Raw genomic sequence first — 24,023 nt, forward strand, 5'->3', positions numbered from 1 at the left:
TTCTCAAGAATGGTAATCCTACCCCAAAAGTCTTGGAGTAGTTATAAACAGATATATCTCCCAACAAGAGCAAGTCACCATTCCTCACGGTTTCCTAACAGTCTATGCACCTCTTTGCACAGATTTTTTTTTTGTTCATTTGCTTCCTAAATGTAAAGTTAAGCTACTTTCTAAAGTCTTCGTCAAGAATTTTCTACCATTTTGCTGGTGCTGAGTGTCTGTAAGGCTTGGTTCTGATGAGTGTGTTTTATGTGCATGTGCTGCCCGTGATAAAATCGGATAGCACAAGTTTTCAGGTGAGACTCGTCCATTCACGTCACTTCCTGGGCTTCTTGGTGTAGTTTTGATAAAATCACAGTTTTTTCAGCTCCAGATCAAGCAGTTCTCTTAATACTGAGCTCTGTATAACCCTGCCCACACCACTGATTGGCAGATTTCTGTGTACACTGTGAATAGGCAGAAATCTGCCAATCAGTGGTGGGGGGTACAGTTGCACAGAGCAGCCCAGTAAGTGATACATCACTGGAGTCAGGGTCTCTGCCTCTACATCATGCTGCTCTCAGATTAAATAGGAAAAACCTGCTATTTCCTTTAAGAGCTCGAGTTGTTTTGTCCTCTGTCCCTTGCTGATTGACTTGGAGCCTATATTTCCTTCTTGGCCTAAAGTATTTTATATTCTATTGCAGCTAATCCTCAGAATGCACTTCCCCAGCTATAGCATGACTATACGTATTTTTATTTTATCTTCATACTTCTAATCCAAAAATACAAGTTTCACCCTTTTTCCCAATTTTATCATTTAGTTTCTGCCTTAAATTGCCACCCCGCTGGTTATTTTTGTATTCCGTTTTATTGTTTTATTGTACTCCTATCTATATCCCTTACTAAAACTACCATTGCTTTAATTAGAAATAAGGCTTTCTTCACACATTTGGATCCGGTTTGTGTTTGGAAAAAGATGAACATTTTTTTTTCCTGCAGCTGAAAATTTGTTTTTCTTGTTCCCAAAAATAAATCTGATGTACGTATCCCAAATTTCCGAGTAACTTGTCAATGCTGTCCTTTTTTTTTACGGGCTCATTCGCTTGAATGGACAAGTTTGGTCTTCAAACCGGACCAGACCAAGAACATATTTCTGTCTTTTTACACGGACCATAAATTCACAAAAAAAAAGAAACCTCATAGTGTCACAGATAAAAAAAAACAAACAAAACACTGAAGTATGAATGAGGCCTTAGGCTCTAATCTTTTAATGTAATTACGTGATCTAAGGGGGACTTTCATACTGGGATCTCAGGGGAAACATTTCTCCTTGTGGAGAGTGACAAGCCAAGCTTGGCATGTCAGAGTGAGGAGACTTATATACGCCATGCATGCATGGCCTATAAGTCTCCTCACTCAGACATGCCAGGACTGGCTTGTCACTCTCCACAAGGAGAAATGTTTCCCTTTAGATCCCAGTCTGAAGCCGCTCACCTAGCCAAATCAGATCTCACACTTTGCACTGATGAGGAGCTATACCCCGAAACACTGTGTCTGCAAATTGAGATTCTGATTTGGCTTTTATCCTAACTCATGTGACAAGACTTGTTAAAGGGTCGATATTGACTTTTAGCATTGCTACTTCTAATAGGTGGCACTAAAGTTCTAGTCCTCTTCCTCTCTGAAGAGGCAATTTGCACATGTAATTCCGTGAAACTCTTACAAATGTATTTTTTCCTTGTTGTTTTGGCTTTTTCATAGTTACATAAATTACTAGCAATGCCAGCTGAGAACTAATATGGCTTCAGCCTTCAAGAAGTTGCCACACAACTATCATAGAGTCCTTAAGGAATAATTTGCTGGAATATAGGCGACACAGATTTTATACCTTGAGATTGGATTATGAAGATTTTTGTATTTGTAAATAAAAAAAGTATAATTTTGAATTGTTCTCTTGTTCCATAGGGATTATTAAACATTCGGCTCTTGTTTGAGATGAATGTCTTCCTTTACAGGCGAACATGTTATTAAAGTATACTCTGTGCAATTTGTATATTTATTATCACTTACTGTATTGCAGGGAACATCCGGACCAGATCCAACAACTGTGTATGTGGATATGAGAGCATTACGACATGATAGGTATGTAGCAGCTTTCCTAAAAATATCCTCCTTAGGACAGAGCTATATACAGATTTTGTAATGTTTCATCTTGAATTTCAACACATCAGCCGCTCTTCAACTCCATTGACAGAATACCATCAACTGTAAGCAGGAGCTAAACTCTACGATGAAAATACATACACCGCTGCAATTACAATAAAAAAAAGTTTTTACTTTTGGCCACAATTTTATAGAAATTGGGGTTTTAAGCAACAAGGAAAGTTGGCATTTTAGACATTTCTTCTTCCTAGCACCATACCGCCATAAAGTGCCAAGATAGTACTGACCATATAATATGTCAGTTTAGGGCCTAAATAATATGCAATAACCAACTAATACTTTCTGAAATAATGTCATATATTTTTCACAAACGACAATAATCCAGTCCCCAAATAATTCCACCATTCACCACTAAGTATAACTCGGGGGTTTATAGGTGTTGTCCAGGGTTTCAAAAATTCTGGTTAATAGTTGCAACATGTTAATGGGAATCTATCCGTAGGATCAACCCTCCTAAGCCGTCTACATGACATACAGGATAGAGGAAGCTGAATCAAATGATACCTTGATATCTGCGATCTGATGTCTTATTCCAAAGAAATCCACAATTTTCCTAATATGTAAATGAGCTGTTAAGATCTCTGGGCTGGACATAGATCTCCCTGAGTATCTGCTTCCATAGATTATTTTAATCGATTGGGGGCATTACCAGTGTGAGACATGTTATGACTCATAGTCTGCTATCCTGATATACATGTCTCACTCTGGTAACTCCCCCTTTCATATAAAATAGTCTCTGGAGGCAGATTCTCATGGAGATCTATGTCCTGCCCATAGATCTTAACAGCTCATTTACATATCAAGAAAAACATGGATTTCCCTGGAATAAAATATTGGATTCCAGATATCGAGGGATCATTTTATTCATCTTCCTATGACCTGCATGCCCATATAGACTGCTTTGGAGGGTTGATTCTACTGACAGATTCCCTTTAAGTTTATAAAAAAGCCATCACTTACTTATTTATTCCCCAATCCAGTGCCCATAGTTTAGGTGCCTGCCGGTCACATCCATCAATCACCTGATTACTGCAGCCAATCACATGCAAATTTCAACACGAAGGCCAGTGATTGGCTGTAGCAGTCTCACGAATGATGGACATGATTTTACTGTAGGATTTGGTGGAGACCACCGGAGTAGGGGCGTTACACTAGCAGGGGATTGAATAGGTAAGTAATGGTTAATGTATATTGTTAACACATTTTAAAAAAAATAAGGTAATGGACAACCCCTTTAATTTGATTCTGGTGCTCAGAGGCTCCCAATTGTACATTGACTGTAAGATATCTGTGTATACCATAAATAACTGATTGTTAGGGTCACATGTAATGGTTTGCAGAGATCAGGACCAAGAAAAAAAGACTCTAAATTGAATAATATAGACTAGTTTACTAACTAATGTGTTTCCATACTTTGCATAGACGATTATTGTGCGTTTAACGCTTTCATTCCATTCTCGACAAAACTGCGTACGACACCCCTATTACCATGATCAGTGGCCATTTTATTGATGGGAAAACCCAAAGAACCATATGTACTATGTAATACATCACCCAATTTCTAGATTGGAGCTGGCATGATATTCCATGGCTGCTATATACTCTGTACTGTGCAGAATACATTTTCTATACAGGATCTTACTGATTTACTTTCCTGCTCAGGGCTCAGTTATACCCGTTCCTTTGCTGCAGCAATTTTATCCTATGCATAATTAAAGGAAGTACTTTATGGGCTCGCTGTAATTCTGGGAACCAAATTGTTAAATATGTCACTATTTAGAGCAGATCTACCCAACGTGTATTACCATCCGTAATTGCTTCAGAGACCCGTTTCCCACTGACTGCTCTGAATACTGTGCAGTGTGTCTGCCCTTGTGTCTCATTATTTCCTTGTTCGGTTGCAAATGTTTCTTTGCTCCTTGCTTTACTTGTGCTCTAATCATTACCTGCTTTCTGCAGAAATACTTTATATTGCAGGAACATTTGTGACCTGGGACCCTGCTCTAGATGGCAGCTAGTGAAGTATATCTTGTAAAAATTCCTCCTTATCTCCAGAAGGCAATAGGATACATTTAGCCAAAACCTGTCCCCCATCGATCATCTCAGCAGAGGTTCCATGCTCCTTTTTGAATGGATCTGTCTTCATTGGCCCGATAAACAAAAAGCATGGGACCCCCATTCATCTGATCATTTAGGGCCCCAAACCCTGAGTAATTAGATACCTTTTGCCACTGGCGGACACAGACAGAAAAGGGCCCCTGTGCAAGAACAGTATAAGGGCCCTTTGCAGACCAAGAGCTCATCATAATGCACAATTCCACCTGCTTTGGAGGTAGTAGTGGCCCCCTTACTTCTTGGGCCCCTGTATGGCTGCACTGGTTGCACCAATGGTATGGTCTCCTCTGTCTTTTACCTATCCTGTAGATTGGCAATAAATGTTGATCCTTGAAGAGCCAAATTAAAGGGTTATTCCCATCTTGTATGGCATCACTTTATGATTGGTTGAAATCCAAAACCTTTGAAGCCCTCCGTATGCGTTCGATCACACTAGCGTATAAATCAGACGACTGCAATCCGATAATTCGGGTTGCACTTTGACCAATGTCATTCAATGAGGCCGTGCAGATCTACTTATTCTTTCTCAGCTGTATTCGGCGCGAGAAAAAAATGACACCATGCTGCAATCCGACTCCAAAATCAGTACAGTGCGAGAAAAAAATCGGATGTCACGTGGACCATCAGTATGGCATCTGATTACATTACAGTTCTGTAAGATGGGAAACTGTAACTAGTCCTGTAAAAGAGTAAGTAAAAAAAACGATTGCACAAGGATAACAAGTGAGAAAAAATTGTCCCAATTTTACGCTAGTGTGAACGAAGCCTAATCCTTAGAATAAAGGAGCCACAGTGCCCTTGCTACCTGCTGTGCAGGAAACAGCAGCCATGCCACATTTTTATGGGTTTTCGAGACTTCAATATTGGTGATTTATCCCTAGAATAGTTTAACAACATCAGACTGGTGGCAAACTGACTCCCAACACCCCAACTTCTCAAAAGGGCCAGATCACAGCAGACGAGGCACAGCTCTGTCTGAGTAGTGGCCATGAACAGTACTGCGGTCTATTTCCCATTCACTTGTATGGGTAGGAACTTCCGATATTATTCACAGCCACAACATACATTGTGCCACAAAGCATAGCCCATTTGTAATAAAGTCATGGAAAACTCTGTTAATTATGTGAGACCGACCACAGTTTTCCTGTACAGCTGGGTGCTTGGGAGTGCTGCAGTGCAGGGTAAACTTAGAAAAGGCACAGCGATCTGCCATCATTGGCTGTATTGTAGTGTGCATCCTATGGAGCCGTGGGATCTGTGTTTTGTCATAATGCTGTATTTTAGGTAGGGGCATATTTTCTGATGTCCCTTTTTTTGCTCTCTGATTCTTGACTTACGGAGTCTGATACTGCCACCTGATGGCTGCACTAGTTATGTCTAAGAGAAGAAATTGCTTAGGATTACAGTCATGTCCTGAGTAGTGTTGAGCGATACCTTCCGATATCGGGAAATATCGGATCGGATTGGATCGGACCGATACCGAAAAAGTATCGGATATCGCCGATTCCGATACCGGAAACCAATGCAAGTCAATGGGACATAAATATCGGAATTAAAATAAACCCTTTCTTTCCTTGTAGGTTATTTCTACATGAAGGAAAACAACTAAGAATAATGTAGAATGTATTGGGGGAGGTGGGGGAGACAATAAAGGCATAGAGGTTTAGCCCAGTCAAATGGAATAGCAGGAATTAATATTTTTTTATTATGTTCTGAGTTACGGAAATATTAACTATGTTAAGTATTTTTATATTTTGTCAGATATTTATGTTTCACTACTTCCATGCTCTTCACCTTCTTTTTTACTTCTCCCACACTTTCTCCTTCATCATCCTCAGCATCTTTTTCATCCACTTCTTCTTCACCTTCTTCTTCTTCACCTTCTTCGTATTATTCTTTTTTTTACATTCTTCATATTCTACTTCTTCATCTTCTTCATATTCTTCTTCTTCATCATATTCTTATTTGTGACAGGCATTCCTGTAGTTGTTATCTATAAAAGGTTGGACATTACACCTTTCGTTCTGCCCGTCACAAAAGATTTACAACAGGATTTGTCCGCGTTCAGTTTGGCCTGCAGCAGCAGGTCTTTTCCAGGGGCACCACGAGGAGGAACGGACTCACCCCCATACACTGCTTAGTCATCTTCTGCTTATAATTTAGATATTATCTTTTGCTCTGATTTTTAGTCTTATGCTTAATGTTCTTCCGCTTTTTGTTCTGCAGCTTCTTGTATTTCTGCTTCTTGGTTTTCTGTCTCTTGTTTTTCTGTATCTTGGTGCTTGTCTTCTCTTCTTTGTCTTCTTGGTCAACTTCTTCAGGGTCATCTTCTTGGTCTTCTTCGGGGTGGTCTTCAGGGTCGTCGTCTTCGGGGGTCCTCGTCTTCGGGGTCCTCGTCTTCTTCGGGTTGGTCTTCTGGGTCCTCGTCTTCGGGGTCCTCGTCTTCTTCGGGGTGGTCTTCAGGGTCCTCGTCTTCTTCGGGGTGGTCTTCAGGGTCCTCGTCTTCTTCGGGGTGGTCTTCAGGGTCCTCGTCTTCAGGGTCATTGTCTTCGGGGTCCTCGTCTTCTTAGGGTTGGTCTTCAGGGTCCTCGTCTTCAGGGTCCTCGTCAGGGAGATCCAGAGTGATTACCAAGAACCATTTCAAAAAGCTTGAACTTGGAAATGTAGCAGAAGGTACAAGAAAGCTGAGGAACTACCGAGGACCAGCTGACGGTACTGGAACCCGGATGGATAGCAGAAGGTACAAGAGCCAATGGAACTACCGAGGACCAGCTGATGTTACTGGAACTCGGTTACTAAGCAGGAGGTACCTGTGCCAGAAAGCACTACCAAGGACCAGCAGACGTTGGTGGAACTTGGATACCGAGAAGGAGGCACCTAATCCAAAGGCACTGCCGAGAACCAGCTGACGGTACTGGAACCCGGATGGGTAGCAGAAGGTACAAGAGCCAATGGAACTACCGAGGACCAGCTGATGTTACTGGAACCCGGATGGGTAGCAGAAGGTACAAGAGCCAATGGAACTACCGAGGACCAGCTGATGTTACTGGAACTCGGTTACTAAGCAGGAGGTACCTGTGCCAGAAAGCACTACCAAGGACCAGCAGACGTTGGTGGAACTTGGATACCGAGAAGGAGGCACCTAATCCAAAGGCACTGCCGAGAACCAGCTGACGGTACTGGAACCCGGATGGGTAGCAGAAGGTACCCATGTAAAAAAAAAGTTCAAGGCCGCGAGCCGGCCGCAGTTACCAAAACCCACAGTCCTACAGAGGGTGCTTGTCCTATTGGCACTATGGAACCAGCCTTCATTGCCAGATCCCGCAGCCCACATAGGAGTCACCTAAACTGCAGGCACCATAGAGTCGGCTAACCCGACCGCAACACGACAGGACAACGCATTGGAGGCAAAGTGACGTTGACACTACCCGGAAACAGCTGGCGTGCTGGAACCAGGCTGGGCAGGAGGGAGTACCCGTGCCAAAGACACTGCCGAGAACCAGCTGACGGTACTGGAACCCGGATGGGTAGCAGAAGATACAAGAGCAAATGGAACTACCGAGGACCAGCTGACGGTACTGGAACCCGGATGGGTAGCAGAAGGTACAAGAGCCAATGGAACTACCGAGGACCAGCTGATGTTACTGGAACTCGGTTACTAAGCAGGAGGTACCTGTGCCAGAAAGCACTACCAAGGACCAGCAGACGTTGGTGGAACTTGGATACCGAGAAGGAGGCACCTAATCCAAAGGCACTGCCGAGAACCAGCTGACGGTACTGGAACCCGGATGGGTAGCAGAAGATACAAGAGCAAATGGAACTACCGAGGACCAGCTGACGGTACTGGAACCCGGATGGGTAGCAGAAGGTACAAGAGCCAATGGAACTACCGAGGACCAGCTGATGTTACTGGAACTCGGTTACTAAGCAGGAGGTACCTGTGCCAGAAAGCACTACCAAGGACCAGCAGACGTTGGTGGAACTTGGATACCGAGAAGGAGGCACCTAATCCAAAGGCACTGCCGAGAACCAGCTGACGGTACTGGAACCCGGATGGGTAGCAGAAGATACAAGAGCAAATGGAACTACCGAGGACCAGCTGACGGTACTGGAACCCGGATGGGTAGCAGAAGATACAAGAGCAAATGGAACTACCGAGGACCAGCTGACGGTACTGGAACCCGGATGGGTAGCAGAAGGTACAAGAGCCAATGGAACTACCGAGGACCAGCTGATGTTACTGGAACTCGGTTACTAAGCAGGAGGTACCTGTGCCAGAAAGCACTACCAAGGACCAGCAGACGTTGGTGGAACTTGGATACCGAGAAGGAGGCACCTAATCCAAAGGCACTGCCGAGAACCAGCTGACGGTACTGGAACCCGGATGGGTAGCAGAAGGTACCCATGTAAAAAAAAAGTTCAAGGCCGCGAGCCGGCCGCAGTTACCAAAACCCACAGTCCTACAGAGGGTGCTTGTCCTATTGGCACTATGGAACCAGCCTTCATTGCCAGATCCCGCAGCCCACATAGGAGTCACCTAAACTGCAGGCACCATAGAGTCGGCTAACCCGACCGCAACACGACAGGACAACGCATTGGAGGCAAAGTGACGTTGACACTACCCGGAAACAGCTGGCGTGCTGGAACCAGGCTGGGCAGGAGGGAGTACCCGTGCCAAAGACACTGCCGAGAACCAGCTGACGGTACTGGAACCCGGATGGGTAGCAGAAGGTACAAGAGCCAATGGAACTGCCGAGAACCAGCTGGCGGTGCTGGAGCCCAGGGTAAATACTAAAAACAGAAGAGCCAGAGGTGTATTTGGAGGAGGTTTTAAATCCGTACTACAGTGGATGTGGACAAAGCAGGAGAATTTGCCGGACACACAGCTGGGGATCAGCTGACGTTACTGAATCCCAATAACACTGGAGCAAGCGTTGACTGTGCAGACGGCACTTCTGAGCAGCAACTAGCGGTATTGGAGCCCAGGGTAAATACTAAAAACGGAGGAGCCAGAGGTGTAATTGGAGCAAGTTTTAAATAAGTAGCACAGTGAATATGGACAGAGCAGGAGAAATTGCCGTGAACACAGCAGGGGAACAGCTGACGTTACCGAACCCCAATAACACCGCAGCAAGTGTTGACTGTGCAGACGGCACTTCCGAGCGCCAACTGGCGGTGCTGGAGCCCAGGGATAAGAATGAAAACAGAGGAGCCAGAGGTGTAATTCGAGCAACTTTAAAATGTGTAGTACAGTGGATGTGGACAAAGCAGGAGAAATTGCCGTCCGCACAGCAGGAGAACAGCTGACGTTACTGAACCCCAATAACACGGCAGCAAGTGTTGACTGTGCAGACGGCACTTCCGAGCGCCAACTGGCGGTGCTGGAGCCCAGGGATAAGAATGAAAACAGAGGAGCCAGAGGTGTAATTCGAGCAACTTTAAAATGTGTAGTACAGTGGATTTGGACAAAGCAGGAGAAATTGCCGTCCGCACAGCAGGAGAACAGCTGACGTTACTGAACCCCAATAACACGGCAGCAAGTGTTGACTGTGCAGACGGCACTTCCGTGCGCCAACTGGCGGTGTTGGAGCTCAGGGATAATACTGAAAACAGAGGAGCCAGAGGTGTAATTGGAGCAACTTTAAAATCTGTAGTAGTGAGAATGTGGACAGAGCAGGAGAAATTGCCGTCCGCACAGCAGGGGAACAGCTGACGTTACTGAACCCCAATAACATGGTAGCAAGTGTTGACTGTGCAGACAGCACTTCCGAGCGCCAACTGGCGGTGCTGGAGCCCAGGGATAAGAATGAAAACAGAGGAGCCAGAGGAGTAATTGGAGCAACTTTAAAATGTGTAGTACAGTGGATGTGGACAAATCAGGAGAAATTGCCGTCCGCACAGCAGGAGAACAGCTGACGTTACTGAACCCCAATAACACGGCAGCAAGTGTTGACTGTGCAGACGGCACTTCCGAGCGCCAACTGGCGGTGTTGGAGCTCAGGGATTACAGTTCAGGTGGTAGAAACATGAACAGAACAGGAGACCTGGATACTGTTGCCAACCAATTATTTATTCTGGAAGAGGACTGGCAAATTCATGAGAGATCCAGGCCTTGTTCATTTTGAGAAAAGTAAGCCGGTCAACGTTATCGGAGGATAGTCGCATGCGACGGTCTGTTAGTACACCACCTGCGGCACTAAAGACGCGTTCCGATAATACACTAGCAGCAGGGCAAGCTAGCACCTCCAGTGCATACTGACTAAGCTCTGGCCATGTATCCAGCTTACAGACCCAAAACTTGAAGGGAGAAGAGCCGTCTGGGAGTACACTAAGAGGGCAAGACATGTAGTCTGTCACCATCTGACGGAAACGTTGCCTCCTGCTGACTGGAGCTGTCTGTGATGGTGTAGACATTTGTGGCGGCGGGGACACAAAACTTTGCCACATTTCGGCCATACTGGTCTTGCCTTGTGCTGAGGCGCTGCTTCTGCTCCCTCTTTGTGCAGAGCTTCCTCCACTGCCTCGACGCACTGAGCTGCTTTGTAAAGCACTAGCAGCACTGCTCTCGGTTGGAATGGAGAACATGATGGAATGCACCAGTGCGTCTTGGTACTCCCGCATTTTACGCTCCCGGTTCAATGGTGTTATGAGGCTTTGTAAGTTGTCCCGGTAGCGAGGATCTAGGAGGGTGGACACCCAATAATCAGCCGTGTTGAGAATGTGGGCGATGCGGCGGTCGTTTCTGAGGCACTGCAGCATGAAATCAACCATGTGCTGCAGACTGCCAACTGGCCAAGAAACGCTGTCCCCTGCTTGAGGCGTGATCTCTGCCTGCTCTGCATCACCCCACCCTCGCTCTAGATACTGACTACTAGAGCATTGTGTACCTCCCTCCTCTGGACAGATGTCTTCCTCATCCATTGACTCCTCCTCATCCTCCTCACAAAGTGTCCCCTGCCTAGGCCTTTGTGAGGAACCACGTTGCGCAGACTGTAGAGAAGCAGATGGCATTTGTGACTCCTCATCCTCCACCTCTTCCAAAACCTCGTCCCTTAGTGCTTGCAGTGTTTTTTCAAGCAGGCAGATAAGGGGGATAGTCATGCTGACTAGTGCATCATCTGCACTCGCCATCCGCGTGGAATAATCGAAGGCACGCAAAACGTGGCAAATGTCCTTCATAGAGGCCCACTCAGTGGTGGTGAAGTGTGAACGGCGCGCACTGCGACTTGTTTGCGCCTGCTGCAGCTGGTACTCCATTACTGCTGCCTGCTGCTCACACAACCTCTCCAACATATGTAACGTTGAATTCCACCTGGTGGGTAGGTCACATATGATGCGATGTTCCGGAAGACATAATCGGCGCTGCAGAGCTGCAATGCGTGATCTTGCATTGCTGGAACGCCGCAAGTGAGCGCACTCTATGCGGACCTTGTGAAGCAGTGCATCAAGATCCGGATAGTCCCTCAAAAAACTCTGCACGACCAAGTTGAGCACATGTGCCAGACATGGGATGTGAGTGAGGTTGCCTAGGCCCAGAGCTGCCACCAGATTTCGGCCATTGTCACACACTACCATGCCTGGCTGGAGATTCGCTGGCACAAACCACACGTCACTCTGCTGCTTGATGGCATTCCAGAGCTCCTGCGCTGTGTGGCTTCGATTCCCCAAAGAAATTAATTTTAATACGGCCTGTTGACGTTTGGCCACGGCTGTGCTCATATCGGTCATCATAACAGGTAACCGTTCACGGGTCGATGTGGAGGTAGACCGTGACGGCTCCTGCAGCGCTGATTCAGAGGAACTGGAGTATGAGGAGGAGTCAATGTGTACAGACTGGATTCCTGCAATCCTTGGAGTTGGCAGAACACGTACAGCGCCACTCTCAAGATCTGTACCCGGCTCCACAACATTTACCCAATGGGCAGTGAGGGAAAGGTATCGTCCCTGTCCATGCTTACTGGTCCACGCATCAGTGGTCAGGTGGACCTTGCTACTGACGGCGTTTTGTAGCGCATGTTTAATTTTTCCCTCCACATGATGTTGCAGGGCAGGGACGGCTTGCCTGCTGAAATAAAAGCGGCTGGGCACGTTGTATTGTGGGACTGCCAATGCCATAAAGTTACGGAATGTGTCAGTCTCCACCAGCCTGAATGATAGCATTTCAAGGGCCAGTAGTTTAGCAATGCCAGCATTCAGAGCCTGTGCTCGGGGGTGGTTTGCCGAGTATGGGCGCCTTTTCTCCCATGCCTGTGCTAACGATGGCTGTAGACTGGCCTGGGAGTGTGAGGATGACTGGGAAAGTGGTGCTGTGGGTGGAATTACACTGTGTCTCTGTACAACAGTGCCAGAGATTCTTCCATGGCGGTCCTGTGAGGAAGCCGAACCAGCTGTGTGTGAGCTGGAGGAAGAGGCTACAACACGAGCTGAAGAGGTGGTAGGTGGCGCTGTAGGTTGGCCTAGGTCTTCAGTGTGTTTGTGTAACTCCACCACGTGCTTGGTCCGCACATGTTTCCACATATTTGTGGTATTGAGGTTGCTGACACTTTTCCCTCTTTTCACCTTCTGATTACACAGCTTGCATTTGACAAAGCAAATGTCATCTGCAACTGTGTCAAAAAAGGACCAGGCACTGCAAGTCTTGGGAGCGCCCGCTTTGGATTTTGGAAGAGCCATGCTCCTAATGGGTGCCGAAGTGGAGGCTACAGGCAACCAAGTCTGCCCCCTCCCTCTCCCTCCTTTTTGGGCCGTTCGGGGAATCTCTTCCTCAGAGCTGCTCCCACCACCTTCCTGTCCCTCACGCCATGATGGGTCAAGGACCTCATCATCTACACCACCCTCTTCAAACAACTGCTTCTCCTGGGTAGTCTCGACAGCACAGTACGCACCAGAAAGTGGCACCTGAGTCTCATCATCAGATGCGTACTGAGGTGTGCTGCTGACCATAGGCACTGGCCCACCCGCCTCTTCAGATTCAGAGAGACAAAACGGTTGCGCATCACTGCATACTACCTCTTCTTCAAATTCTCGAATTCTGCTTGGCTGGCCCCCTCTTTCCAAGCCAAGAGATTCAGAGAACAGAAGTAGAGATGGCTCCTGTCCAGGGCTCTCTGACTGCCTGGGCAATTTGGCAGGTGGTGAAGAGACAGATGGGTGCTCTTCAGTGCTCAGGACCTGAGAGGATCTGGAACTAATTGAAGTCGATGCGTTAGCTGCCATCCATCCGACAACGGCTTCAATTTGGTCCTCGCGCAGCAGTGGGGTACGGCTAGCTCCTACAAAGCTGCGCATAAAGGACTGTTCCCTGGTAAAACTGGGGGATGCTGAGTCACTGGTGCCCGCAGCAGGCACAGAATCCCCACGTCCTCTCCCTGCAGGCACAGAATCCTCACGTCCTCTCCCTGCAGAAACTCCACGCCCACGACCACGACCACATGCCTTACTCCCTGCCTTCTTCATCTTGGTAGACTGATAAAGATAGGCAGAAAAGTACTAAGGGCTTAGTGTGCTTATTCCTGAACAGCTGCTAACAGGTATAAGAAACACTAATTTTATAAAGTGTGGACTAGACTTTAATATGAGCTAATGTGGCCTACACAACTGTAAAGTGGAGTGTTTGGTGAACTTTATTTAGGTTTTTTTTGTCACAAAAAGACACTGGATGTGCCTAAAGATGTAATAACGATAGTATCACAAACTTTTTGTAGCTATTACAATGTAGGAAGGTAACCTACAATGCAATAGATGAGGCTGCAAAAAATAGGCTAATACTAATCTGGCTGGGGCTGCAGGGCCCAATGCTGCAGAAAGGCTCCTCTATCTACTCCTATATAGTGTGTTTGGAATCAATTTAGCTGAATATGGATGGAACCACCACACTAATAGGAGATATCAGGAAAAATTATGAATTGGCAATAAAGGACAATGTATGAGGCAGTGACACACACTGAGTGCACTACAACCAGACGGGGTTGAAGCACACACTACAGGGTGAGCTGCACTCACACACCAGACCTTGCAGACAGCGGTGAACAGTACAGATGCAGAGCACTGTGCACTAGTGCTGCAAGACGGAAAAAAAATTCTCTATCTACTCCTATATAGTGTGTTTGGAACCAATTTAGCTGAATACAGATGGAACCACCACACTAATAGGAGATATCAGGAAAAATTATGAATTGGCAATAAAGGACAATGTATGAGGCAGTGACACACACTGAGTGCACTACAACCAGACGGGGTTGAAGCACACACTACAGGGTGAGCTGCACTCACACACCAGACCTTGCAGACAGCGGTGAACAGTACAGATGCAGAGCACTGTGCACTAGTGCTGCAAGACGGAAAAAAATTTCTCTATCTACTCCTATATAGTGTGTTTGGAACCAATTTAGCTGAATACAGATGGAACCACCACACTAATAGGAGATATCAGGAAAAATTATGAATTGGCAATAAAGGACAATGTATGAGGCAGTGACACACACTGAGTGCACTACAACCAGACGGGGTTGAAGCACACACTACAGGGTGAGCTGCACTCACACACCAGACCTTGCAGACAGCGGTGAACAGTACAGATGCAGAGCACTGTGCACTAGTGCTGCAAGACGGAAAAAAATTTCTCTATCTACTCCTATATAGTGTGTTTGGAACCAATTTAGCTGAATACAGATGGAACCACCACACTAATAGGAGATATCAGGAAAAATTATGAATTGGCAAAAAAGGACAATGTATGAGGCAGTGACACACACTGAGTGCACTACAACCAGACTTGGCTGAAGCACACACTACAGGGTGAGCTGCACTCACACACACAGACCTTGCAGATAGCGGTGAACAGCACAGGGAACTGTGCACTAGCACTGCAAGGCACAGTGATTTAGAAAGTAGCTTGGGTAAAGCAGTATAGAGCAAATAGGTAGCTAAAACTGTCCCTCAGAACAACAGCGTCCTATCCCTAACTGAATTCACAGCAGAGTGAGCTCAAAATGGCGGCGGTGGCTTTTATAGTGCATCATGACATCATTTCAGCAGCCAATCACAGCCATGCCATTAGTTAAGATGCCTACATGCCTAACAGGATGTGCCCACACTTCTTAGGATCCTCATTGGCTGAATAAAATGAAAATGTCTCATTGCATTATGGGAACTTCCGATTCCGGTATACGATATTGCAATAGTATCGGAATTAAGTATCGGAATTCCGATACCGCGAATATCGGCCGATACCCGATATTTCAGTATCGGAATGCTCAACACTAGTCCTGAGCCTTACAGGTTCTTCTGTCCTTTAGGACTTCGAGAGGCATACAACCCCTCGCAAAAATTATGGAATCACCGGGCTCGGAGGATGTTCATTCAGTTGTTTAATGTTGTTGAAAAAAAGCAGATCACAGACATGGCACAAAACTAAAGTCATTTCAAATGGCAACTTTAGGGCTTTAAGAAACACTAAAAGAAATCAACATTAAAAATGTGGTACTCAGTAAGGGTAATTTTTTTCAGACCAAGCAGAGGAAAAAAATTATGGAATCACTCAATTCTGAGGAAAAAATTATGGAATCATGAAAAACAAACACACAAAAGAACACTCCAATACATCACTAGTATTTTGTTGCACCAGCTATGGCTTTAATAACAGCTTGCAGTCTCTGAGGCATGGACTTAATGAGTGACAAACAGTACTCTTCTCTGATTGCTGTTGCCAGATCAGCTTTGCAGGTTGGAGCCTTGTCATGGACAATTTTCTTCAACTTCCACCAAAGATTTTCAATTGGATTGAGATCCGGACTTTTTGTAGGCCATGACATTGACCTTATGTGTCTTCTTTCAATTAATGTTTTCACAGTTTTTGCTCTATGGCAGGATCCATTATCATCTTGAAAAATGATGTCATCATCCCCAAACATCCTTTCAATTGATGGGATAAGAAAATTGTCCAAAATATCAATGTAAACTTGGGCATTTATTGAAGATGTAATGACAGCCTTCTCCCCAGTGCCTTTACCTGACATGCAGCCCCATATCATCAATGACTGTGGAAATTTGCATGTTCTCTTCTTGCAGTCATCTTTATAAATCTCATTGGAACTGCACCAAACAAAAGTTCCAGCATCATCACCTTGCCCAATGCAGATTCGTGATTCATCACTGAATATGACTTTCATCCAGTCATCCACAGTCCACGATTGCTTTTCCTTAGCCCATTGTAACCTTGTTTCTTTCTGTTTAGGTGTTAATGATGGCTTATGTTTAGCTTTTCTGTATGTAAATCCCATTTCCTTTAGGCGGTTTCTTACAGTTCGGTCACAGACATTGACTCCAGTTTCCTCCCATTCGTTCCTCATTTGTTTTGTTGTGCATTTCCTGTTTGGAGACAAATTGCTTTTAAGTTTCCGGTCTTGACTCTTTGATGTCTTCCTTGGTCAAGCAGTATGTTTGCCTTTAACAACCTTCCCATGTTGTTTGTATTTGGTTCAGATTTTAGACACAGCTGACTGTGAACAACCAACATCTTTTGCAACATTGCGTGATGATTTACCTTCTTTTAAGAGTTTGATAATCCTCTCCTTTGTTTCAATTGACATCTCTCGTGTTGGAGCCATGATTCAAGTCAGTCCACTTGGTGCAACAGCTCTCCAAGGTGTGAGCACTCCTTTTTAGATACAGACTAACAAGCAGATCTAATTTGATGCAGGTGTTAGTTTTGGAAATTAAAATTTACAGGGTGATTCCATAATTTTTTACTCAGAATTGAGTGATTCCATAATTTTTTCCCTCTGCTTGATCTGAAAAAAATTACCCTTACCGAGCACCACATTTTTAATCTTGATTTCTTTTAGTGTTCCTTAAAGCCCTAAAGTTGCCATTTGAAGTGACTTTAGTTTTGTGCCATGTCTATGATCTGATTTTTTTCAACAACATCAAACAACTGAATGAACATCCTTCGAGCCCGGTGATTCCATAATTTTTGCCAGGGGTTGTAGTAGGAAGTGACGCAGCAGGCGAAAGCAGGAGAGGGTTCAAAAAAATTCAATGGTGACATCAACCTAGACAAACCATTACAGCTGCACTTAGGTTGGATAGCAGTTTGACCATGCCTCATGCAACGTCACTCGGGCTCACGTGTCATTATGACATGGAACGGATCATGACATTGTGGGCACTATGACAATAAGCGACAGAGGTGTTCAGGTTGGGGCCAAAAATTGCCGATGCAGAAGTGAACACTGCCCAGGTCTAGCAGCCATGGAGGAACAAACTGGACTCCGGACTAGAGTAGTCTGAATCTTTCCGCTCATTTACTGTAATCAGGCTTGGGGGACAGAAGATCATGAGATAGATTGGTGTGGATGCCAACCACTAGCCCCCCACCCCATACACATTAGGCTAACGTCAGCTGAACCTGACGATATCAACAGGTTTGTCTAACAGTCTAATGTTTATGGGGGCCCCCAACAGATGATTGGACTGCCAATATTTTTGTTCTCTGGAGATAAGCCGCTGCTAGAGATGTCATAGAGGACACAGCAGTGCTCGGCAGAGCCATTGCTCCTCTGTACGGAAGAGTCGGGCGAGATAGCATCGGCCAAACAGTCTGCTGAACCAATGTTCATCTTGCAGCGATCTAATGTGTATGATGGGCTGAACAGTTATTACTTATCCAGTGGATAGGTGAAAATTCATAAAAAAATGTATAGTGGAAGCTGTGAGTTATAAGTACCTAGAAGGAACACATTGAACTCTTTTTGACTCTTACGATGGAATAGGAATACAGAATATGTGACTAATGAATACACTTGGTTGGTCATCAGTTTCTTCATCAGTACCTGCTGCTTTGGTTCTCTGTGATGAGTTCTGGTATGTAGAGGTTTAGCGTGCATCTGGTTAACACCATAGAGGCCTGCACTGAGTATGCGGCTTTTAGTGTCATGTATAGCATAGTCGTACTGACCACGCTACAGCGCAGGACTCTGACATGTGTAATTATAGATACAGAATGTACCTAGCATGGGCAGTGTTGTGAAACGCAAGCAATTTAGCCACAATGACTCTACAGTCGCCAAGAACATTCTTTGCACATTTCACATCCAGTTTTGCTGGGGTTTTTTTGCTTCTGGAAGCAGATTCAAAATACCGAAGAAAATCCTCACCTCCCAGTAGTGGATAAGTTTTCTTGGCCGCTCTGTGGTAGCAGTGGATCACAATTAGATCGTGGTATGTAGGCTGTCCGAAGTAAAATATTAGCAACATGTGTTTGCTATTTATTGCTAACGATGTGGCGTTCTCATACAGATGTCCTCTTTCCATACGTTGTTATTACATCGCTCGGCCATGGAATCTGACATTTCATTTAAATAGAAAAACTGTGCTTTAAAAAAAAAAAAAAGGTTTATGAACTGTTCAGAATGTATATATTTTCTGATCTGTCCGTTTCAGTACCTTCAGCCCCCAAGGAATGTAACATTTTTGGAAATCCACACAAATTTCAGATTTATTACACTTAAAGAGTAACTAAACATTCATGGAAGTTTAATTCATATTTTTTGACGACTGCAACCCTCAAACCATCCATAGAATCCTAGAATGTTAGAGTTGGAAGGGACTCCAGGGTCATCTGGTCCAACCCCCTGCTCAATGCAGGAGTCACTAAACCATCTCAGACAGATGTCTGTCCAGCCTGTGCTTGGAGACTTCCATTGAAGGACAACTCACCACCTCCTGTTCCTCTCATTGAACACCCTCACTGTCAAAAAGTTTTTTCCTAATATCTAATCAGTATCGTCTTCCTTTCAGTTTCATCCCATTGCTTCTCGTGTTTCCACGTGCAAATGGGAATAAGGATGATCCCTCTAAACAGTGACAACCCTTCATCTATTAAGTCTCCTCTCAGCCTTCTTTTTGCAAGCTAAACATTTCCAGATCCTTTAACCGTTCCTCGTAGGACATAGTTTGCAGTCCGCTCACCATCCTGGTAGCTCTTCTCTGCACTTGCTCCAGTTTTTCAATGTCTTTTTTTAAAATGCGGTTCCCAGAAATGAACACAGTATTCCAAATGAGGTCTTACCAAGGAGTAGAGGAGAATAATTACTTCACGTGATCTACTGTAGATTCTCAACCCACTAAGCCACAGGAAAATCACCACAAAAAATACATCTGTATGTCCTAATTGGGTATAAGAATGAGGGGTTATATAAGGCAGGCAGTCTCTTAAAGAGAACCTGTCACCAAGTCAAAAGCGGCCGGTTTTTGCTCTTATTTTAATCTCGCTGCTCCCCCTTTTTTTCTAGTTAAATATGGGTCTTTTTACTTAGTGTTATCTTTTATGGTCTGTCCTCTGGGGGCGTGTATTTAGGCTGCTCTGCTCTGCATTATTACCCTATGAGCCACACCACCTTGGTAAAGACTGGAAAAAATTGTACTAGATAAAAAGTCCCATATCTGTGGACCTGTACAGAGGATTTAAGAAAAACAAAACTCTGAATACTCAGGGGAGCAGCAGGAATAAAATAAGACCAAAAACTGATCACTTTTGATACTTTTGATATGGCGACAGGTACAATGATATTATCAGATTTTTTGCTACATGAGCAATATGATAATTTGATAATGGGCTTGCTTTGGATTACAGTCATATTAATTTGCTGCCATTAATCCCCACAATTGACATTAAAATAAACTACTAGATGGAGTTTAGAAACTCATTGAATACAGTTTATACATCAAACTGAATCCAGAGACCCTATACAGTAAAGTCTTGAGCTCCCCCTAGTGGTGGCAGCCAGACTTTAATCATTACGTCTCTGCTTTGGACCTGGAGCAATATATGGAGAAAGAAAGCTACAGCTACTCTAAAAGATATACAATGAAATTAATCAGTGCAGAGTGTTGGACCTAAAAATGGAGCAGCACTAATGTTACAGTGAAGTTCACTTACTGGTCACAACTAAAGTGGACAAGTAGTGATTGAAATATCAGAAACTAGTAAAACCTAAAAAAAAAAAACTGCAGAAGATGAAGAAAAAACACCTTCCAATAACAGTGACATTACAGAATAATAGCTTTTTTTTAATCCTGTGTATAATTGTTTGCATGTCTATATCTATGTTGATATTAATGTCACAGTCTCGACTTTAGCTTTGTCAGTATACAGTGTTGCTCACCATTTTTGGCAGCCCTTCATTTTTATCATAGACTTTACAATATCTGGAAATGGAAATGCACCAAAGTTATATCCTCAGGATTTTTTACTTAGTGGTCCAAAGTAATACAACAATAAAACATTGTCTATTTTTGTTTCATCTGTCCACAGAACATTTTCCCAGAAGCATTGTGGTTTGTCAAGGCACTCTTTGGCAAAGATCAGTCTTTCCTTTTTATGACAATGGTTTCTTCCTTGGCCTTAGCCCATAAAGCTCTGCTTGGTTTAGTGTGCGGCGTATGCTACTTGTTGAAACCATGACCCCACACTGTGTCAGGTTAGCCTTCAGGTCTTTGGATGTTTGACGTGGTGTTTTTTCCACCATTCGCACCAACCTTCGAAGACATCTCTTGTCAATTTTCCTCTTTCCCCCACATTCAGGGAGGTTCTTGACGGTTCCATGCTTGGCCAACTTCTTAATAACATTGTGCACTGTTGAAACTGGGATACCAAGGTCTTTGGAGATGGCCTTATACCCTTTGTAAGTCTTGTGTTTGCTAATAATAGCAGTTCTGATGTTCTCAGACAGCTCCTTTCTCTTCACCATTGTGACAAAGGAACAGGGCCTACCATGTGGCTTTTAAAAACACTGAAGTCATCATTCATTGGCTAATTCATGTCACATGGGCACTGACAATCACAGGTGAATCTCTATGGTAATTTACCACAAGCGATCAAAATGTGTTTCCATAATAAATTAATGTAAAGGGTGCCAATACCAGTGTCACAGCAAGTTTTAGGTTTTTCTATTTTCCCCTCCATTGTTTTTTGTTTTAAATTATTGTTCATCATTTGCTCTTTTGTATTTAACATGAGTCTCTATACAAAACAACTGTTTCACTTGATTCATTTTTTTTCAGGCGATATTCCACATTATGTGCTTAAACTTCATGGGTGCCAATAACGATGAGCAGGACTGTAACAGTAGCAATTCATGTTATTCTCTGACACGTGGAAATTAAACCTTAACCCTGAGGCCATCATACATTTTTGTGTTTCAGAGTCCGTTTGGTAGAAAGAGGATCTCCACACAGTTTGCCCCTCATGGAATCAGGAAAAGTAAGTGGGACGACAACCTGATGTCATCACTTTATTAGCAGACATTAATATTATTACAGTTGTCAGTTGCAGCTTTTACTAATGTTCCTCCCATTGAATTATGTAACTGCATCATTATAATTACACGTGTTATTGTCCTATAATCCCAATATCATTTCTTCTTCTCTTAATAGATCCTCCCAGGTGTTCGAATAATAATCGCAAATCCAGAAACAAAGGGACCGCTAGGTGACTCTCATCTTGGTGAGGTGAGTCAGTCTTTCCTCTTATAAGTGTTTCTCATTCTTAGGTCGTAATGTGAAATAAAAGATATATTACTGATATGTTCAGAATCGAAAAATGTGGCCTGCATTTAGATTGGTGTTTTAAATGATTTTAGGAATTGGATACAACTCAAAAAAGGTTCCTTGTTCTACAAACTGCACCATCTTCTTCCATGGGTTGAATCTGTTACTGCAGCTCAGCCCTATTTAAAGGGAATTTGTCAGCAGGATTTAATCCCTGAAAAATTGTTAGTAGTAGTCCATCTATTCCAGTGTTTCCCAAAATCCAGTCCTTGGTCCCCAACCGATCATGTGTCAGGATTCCCCTATTATTGCACAGACAAGAGAGAAAATGTGTCATTTTCAGATGCCTTGATAATAATTCCACCACCTGTGTAATACTATGGAAATCCTGAAAACATGATCTGTTGGGGGCCATGAGGAACGGGGTTTGGGAAACACTGAATCTATACCTTTAGTTAGCCAGTTCATTCCTCTGTTACCGAGAAATTGTCATTTGAATCAATGCAAATTAGGCTGAAGTGCTTTGGGCGTGGCAAAGCACTTTCCAAGCCTCTGTGTCTCCAGCTCTATTCCCCACCTGGCGCTGCTTTCATCTGCTTGACTGACAACGCCTTTGCTTGAAGTCACACAGTAAAGGAAAAGGTGGTGCCAGGCGAGAATGAATCTGGAGGACCAGAGGCTTGGAAAGGGCTTTGTCTCACCCAAAGCACTTTAGCTTCATTTGCCTATTGATTAAAATGGTGATTTCTTAGTAATAGAGGAACTGACGGGTTAGCTAAAAGTATTAATGCTCTTATCTTTGCCCAAGCTATATTTGCATATGACTAGTTTTGGGGGTGAAATCAAGCAGATTACTTTTAAGTTCCAAAATATTGCTTCTATGAAAGAATATGATCTTAAAGATGTTTCCACCCCTATTTTATTGTAACATCCCTGAATGCATTGAAAAAAAAAATTAACTTACCTTACTAATTTCCTAAAGCATCTCTAACAGAGTTCCCCACATTCCCCACCAGCCTCCGTGCTTCCTCTGACAGGCCGACATGACACTGCTTTGCCAATCGCTGACCACAGCAATGTCTGACATGCCAGTCTCTGTACATCCTGTTCTAGCCAGAAACCGGAAGCATGGAGACCTGCAAGCAGCTCGGGCAGCACCGGAAGAGATGTGGATGGGGATCGGTATTTATTTTTGGGTATTCTGGGCCATATAAATAAAAAAAAATCCAGGTCGGCAGTACGTTTAGGTATTTTCCTATAATTGTTTCAGTAAAGTGTTTTTTGGAAATCCTGGGAAATGACTTTCGTGAACTTTCAAACCTGAGAAGCTGTGGTGTTCCAGACTTGAGGTCAAGCCTGAAACACTGCCTATAATAATCGTGCTTAAGGAAAGGAGAATAGTACTATAGACATATAGCGACAACTTCATTACTGACAAAGAGAGATGAAGATAGATTTCCTGGAAATAGGATTTATATTGATCCGGCACAAAGGGAAAATCAAATATTGTCCAATGTTTTGACCAGTTTGTGGTCTTTATCAGGGACATCTGTGTGGGTAGTGGCTGGGTGCATGGGATGTATATGGAGCCCATATAACTGGTGAAAACGTTGGGCAATATCTGTTTTTTTCATTGGTTCTGAATTAAAATAAATCACATTTGCAGCAAATCTATCTTCAAACTCAATGTTGGCTGAACCCGCCAATAACGACTGGGTCAGCAAACGGTCTAATGTGTATGGGGCCGCCGGCCGACTAATGGTTGGGAGAGATGTCAATTGCACATGTCCGATTTTGGACTGCTGATCGCATTGTTCTCCCGGAGATTAGCCACCTTCCAACGTGTCTGTCGGCGGCTTCCTCACAGGGAACAGAGGAGCACTTTTTATTTTTGGGTCAGGTTTGTTGGTGGTGTTTTTGTCTCTTCACGCTCTACACTCTTGCTTTTCGTGGTGTTTGTCATGGTTGCTCGTTTTTTTATTCTTAATCTTTTAAATCCTCCTGTTCCTCTGCCATCTAATTTTTACTGTATCTGTGAAATCAAAGGGCCCCGTACCAGAGACTTACAACTTATTGCTGTTTATAAAAGAGATTACATTCTGCTTCTGAATCGTGACAGAACATTAATCAGTGAGATTTAGCTGTTCCTGGGT

At 44.1% G+C, this 24,023-nt stretch overlaps 1 protein-coding gene across 10 annotated transcripts in view; it reads left to right on the forward strand.

The window, feature by feature from the left end:
* The window catches only part of DIP2C (disco interacting protein 2 homolog C), a 542,404-nt gene that overhangs the window by 507,073 nt on the left and 11,308 nt on the right, over positions 1–24,023 (forward strand). For all 10 annotated transcript variants that reach the window (XM_073677658.1, XM_073677663.1, XM_073677660.1 and 7 more), the window contains 3 exons: positions 2,063–2,124; positions 21,526–21,583; positions 21,757–21,831. In XM_073677658.1, coding sequence (XP_073533759.1) covers positions 2,063–2,124; positions 21,526–21,583; positions 21,757–21,831 — 195 coding nt within the window. The remainder of the gene's footprint in view (positions 1–2,062; positions 2,125–21,525; positions 21,584–21,756; positions 21,832–24,023) is intronic.

Source organism: Phyllobates terribilis, unplaced genomic scaffold (assembly GCF_046119375.1).
Source record: "Phyllobates terribilis strain yellow unplaced genomic scaffold, ASM4611937v1 Scaffold_4__5_contigs__length_816908805, whole genome shotgun sequence".
NCBI classification, from domain to species: Eukaryota; Metazoa; Chordata; class Amphibia; order Anura; family Dendrobatidae; genus Phyllobates; species Phyllobates terribilis.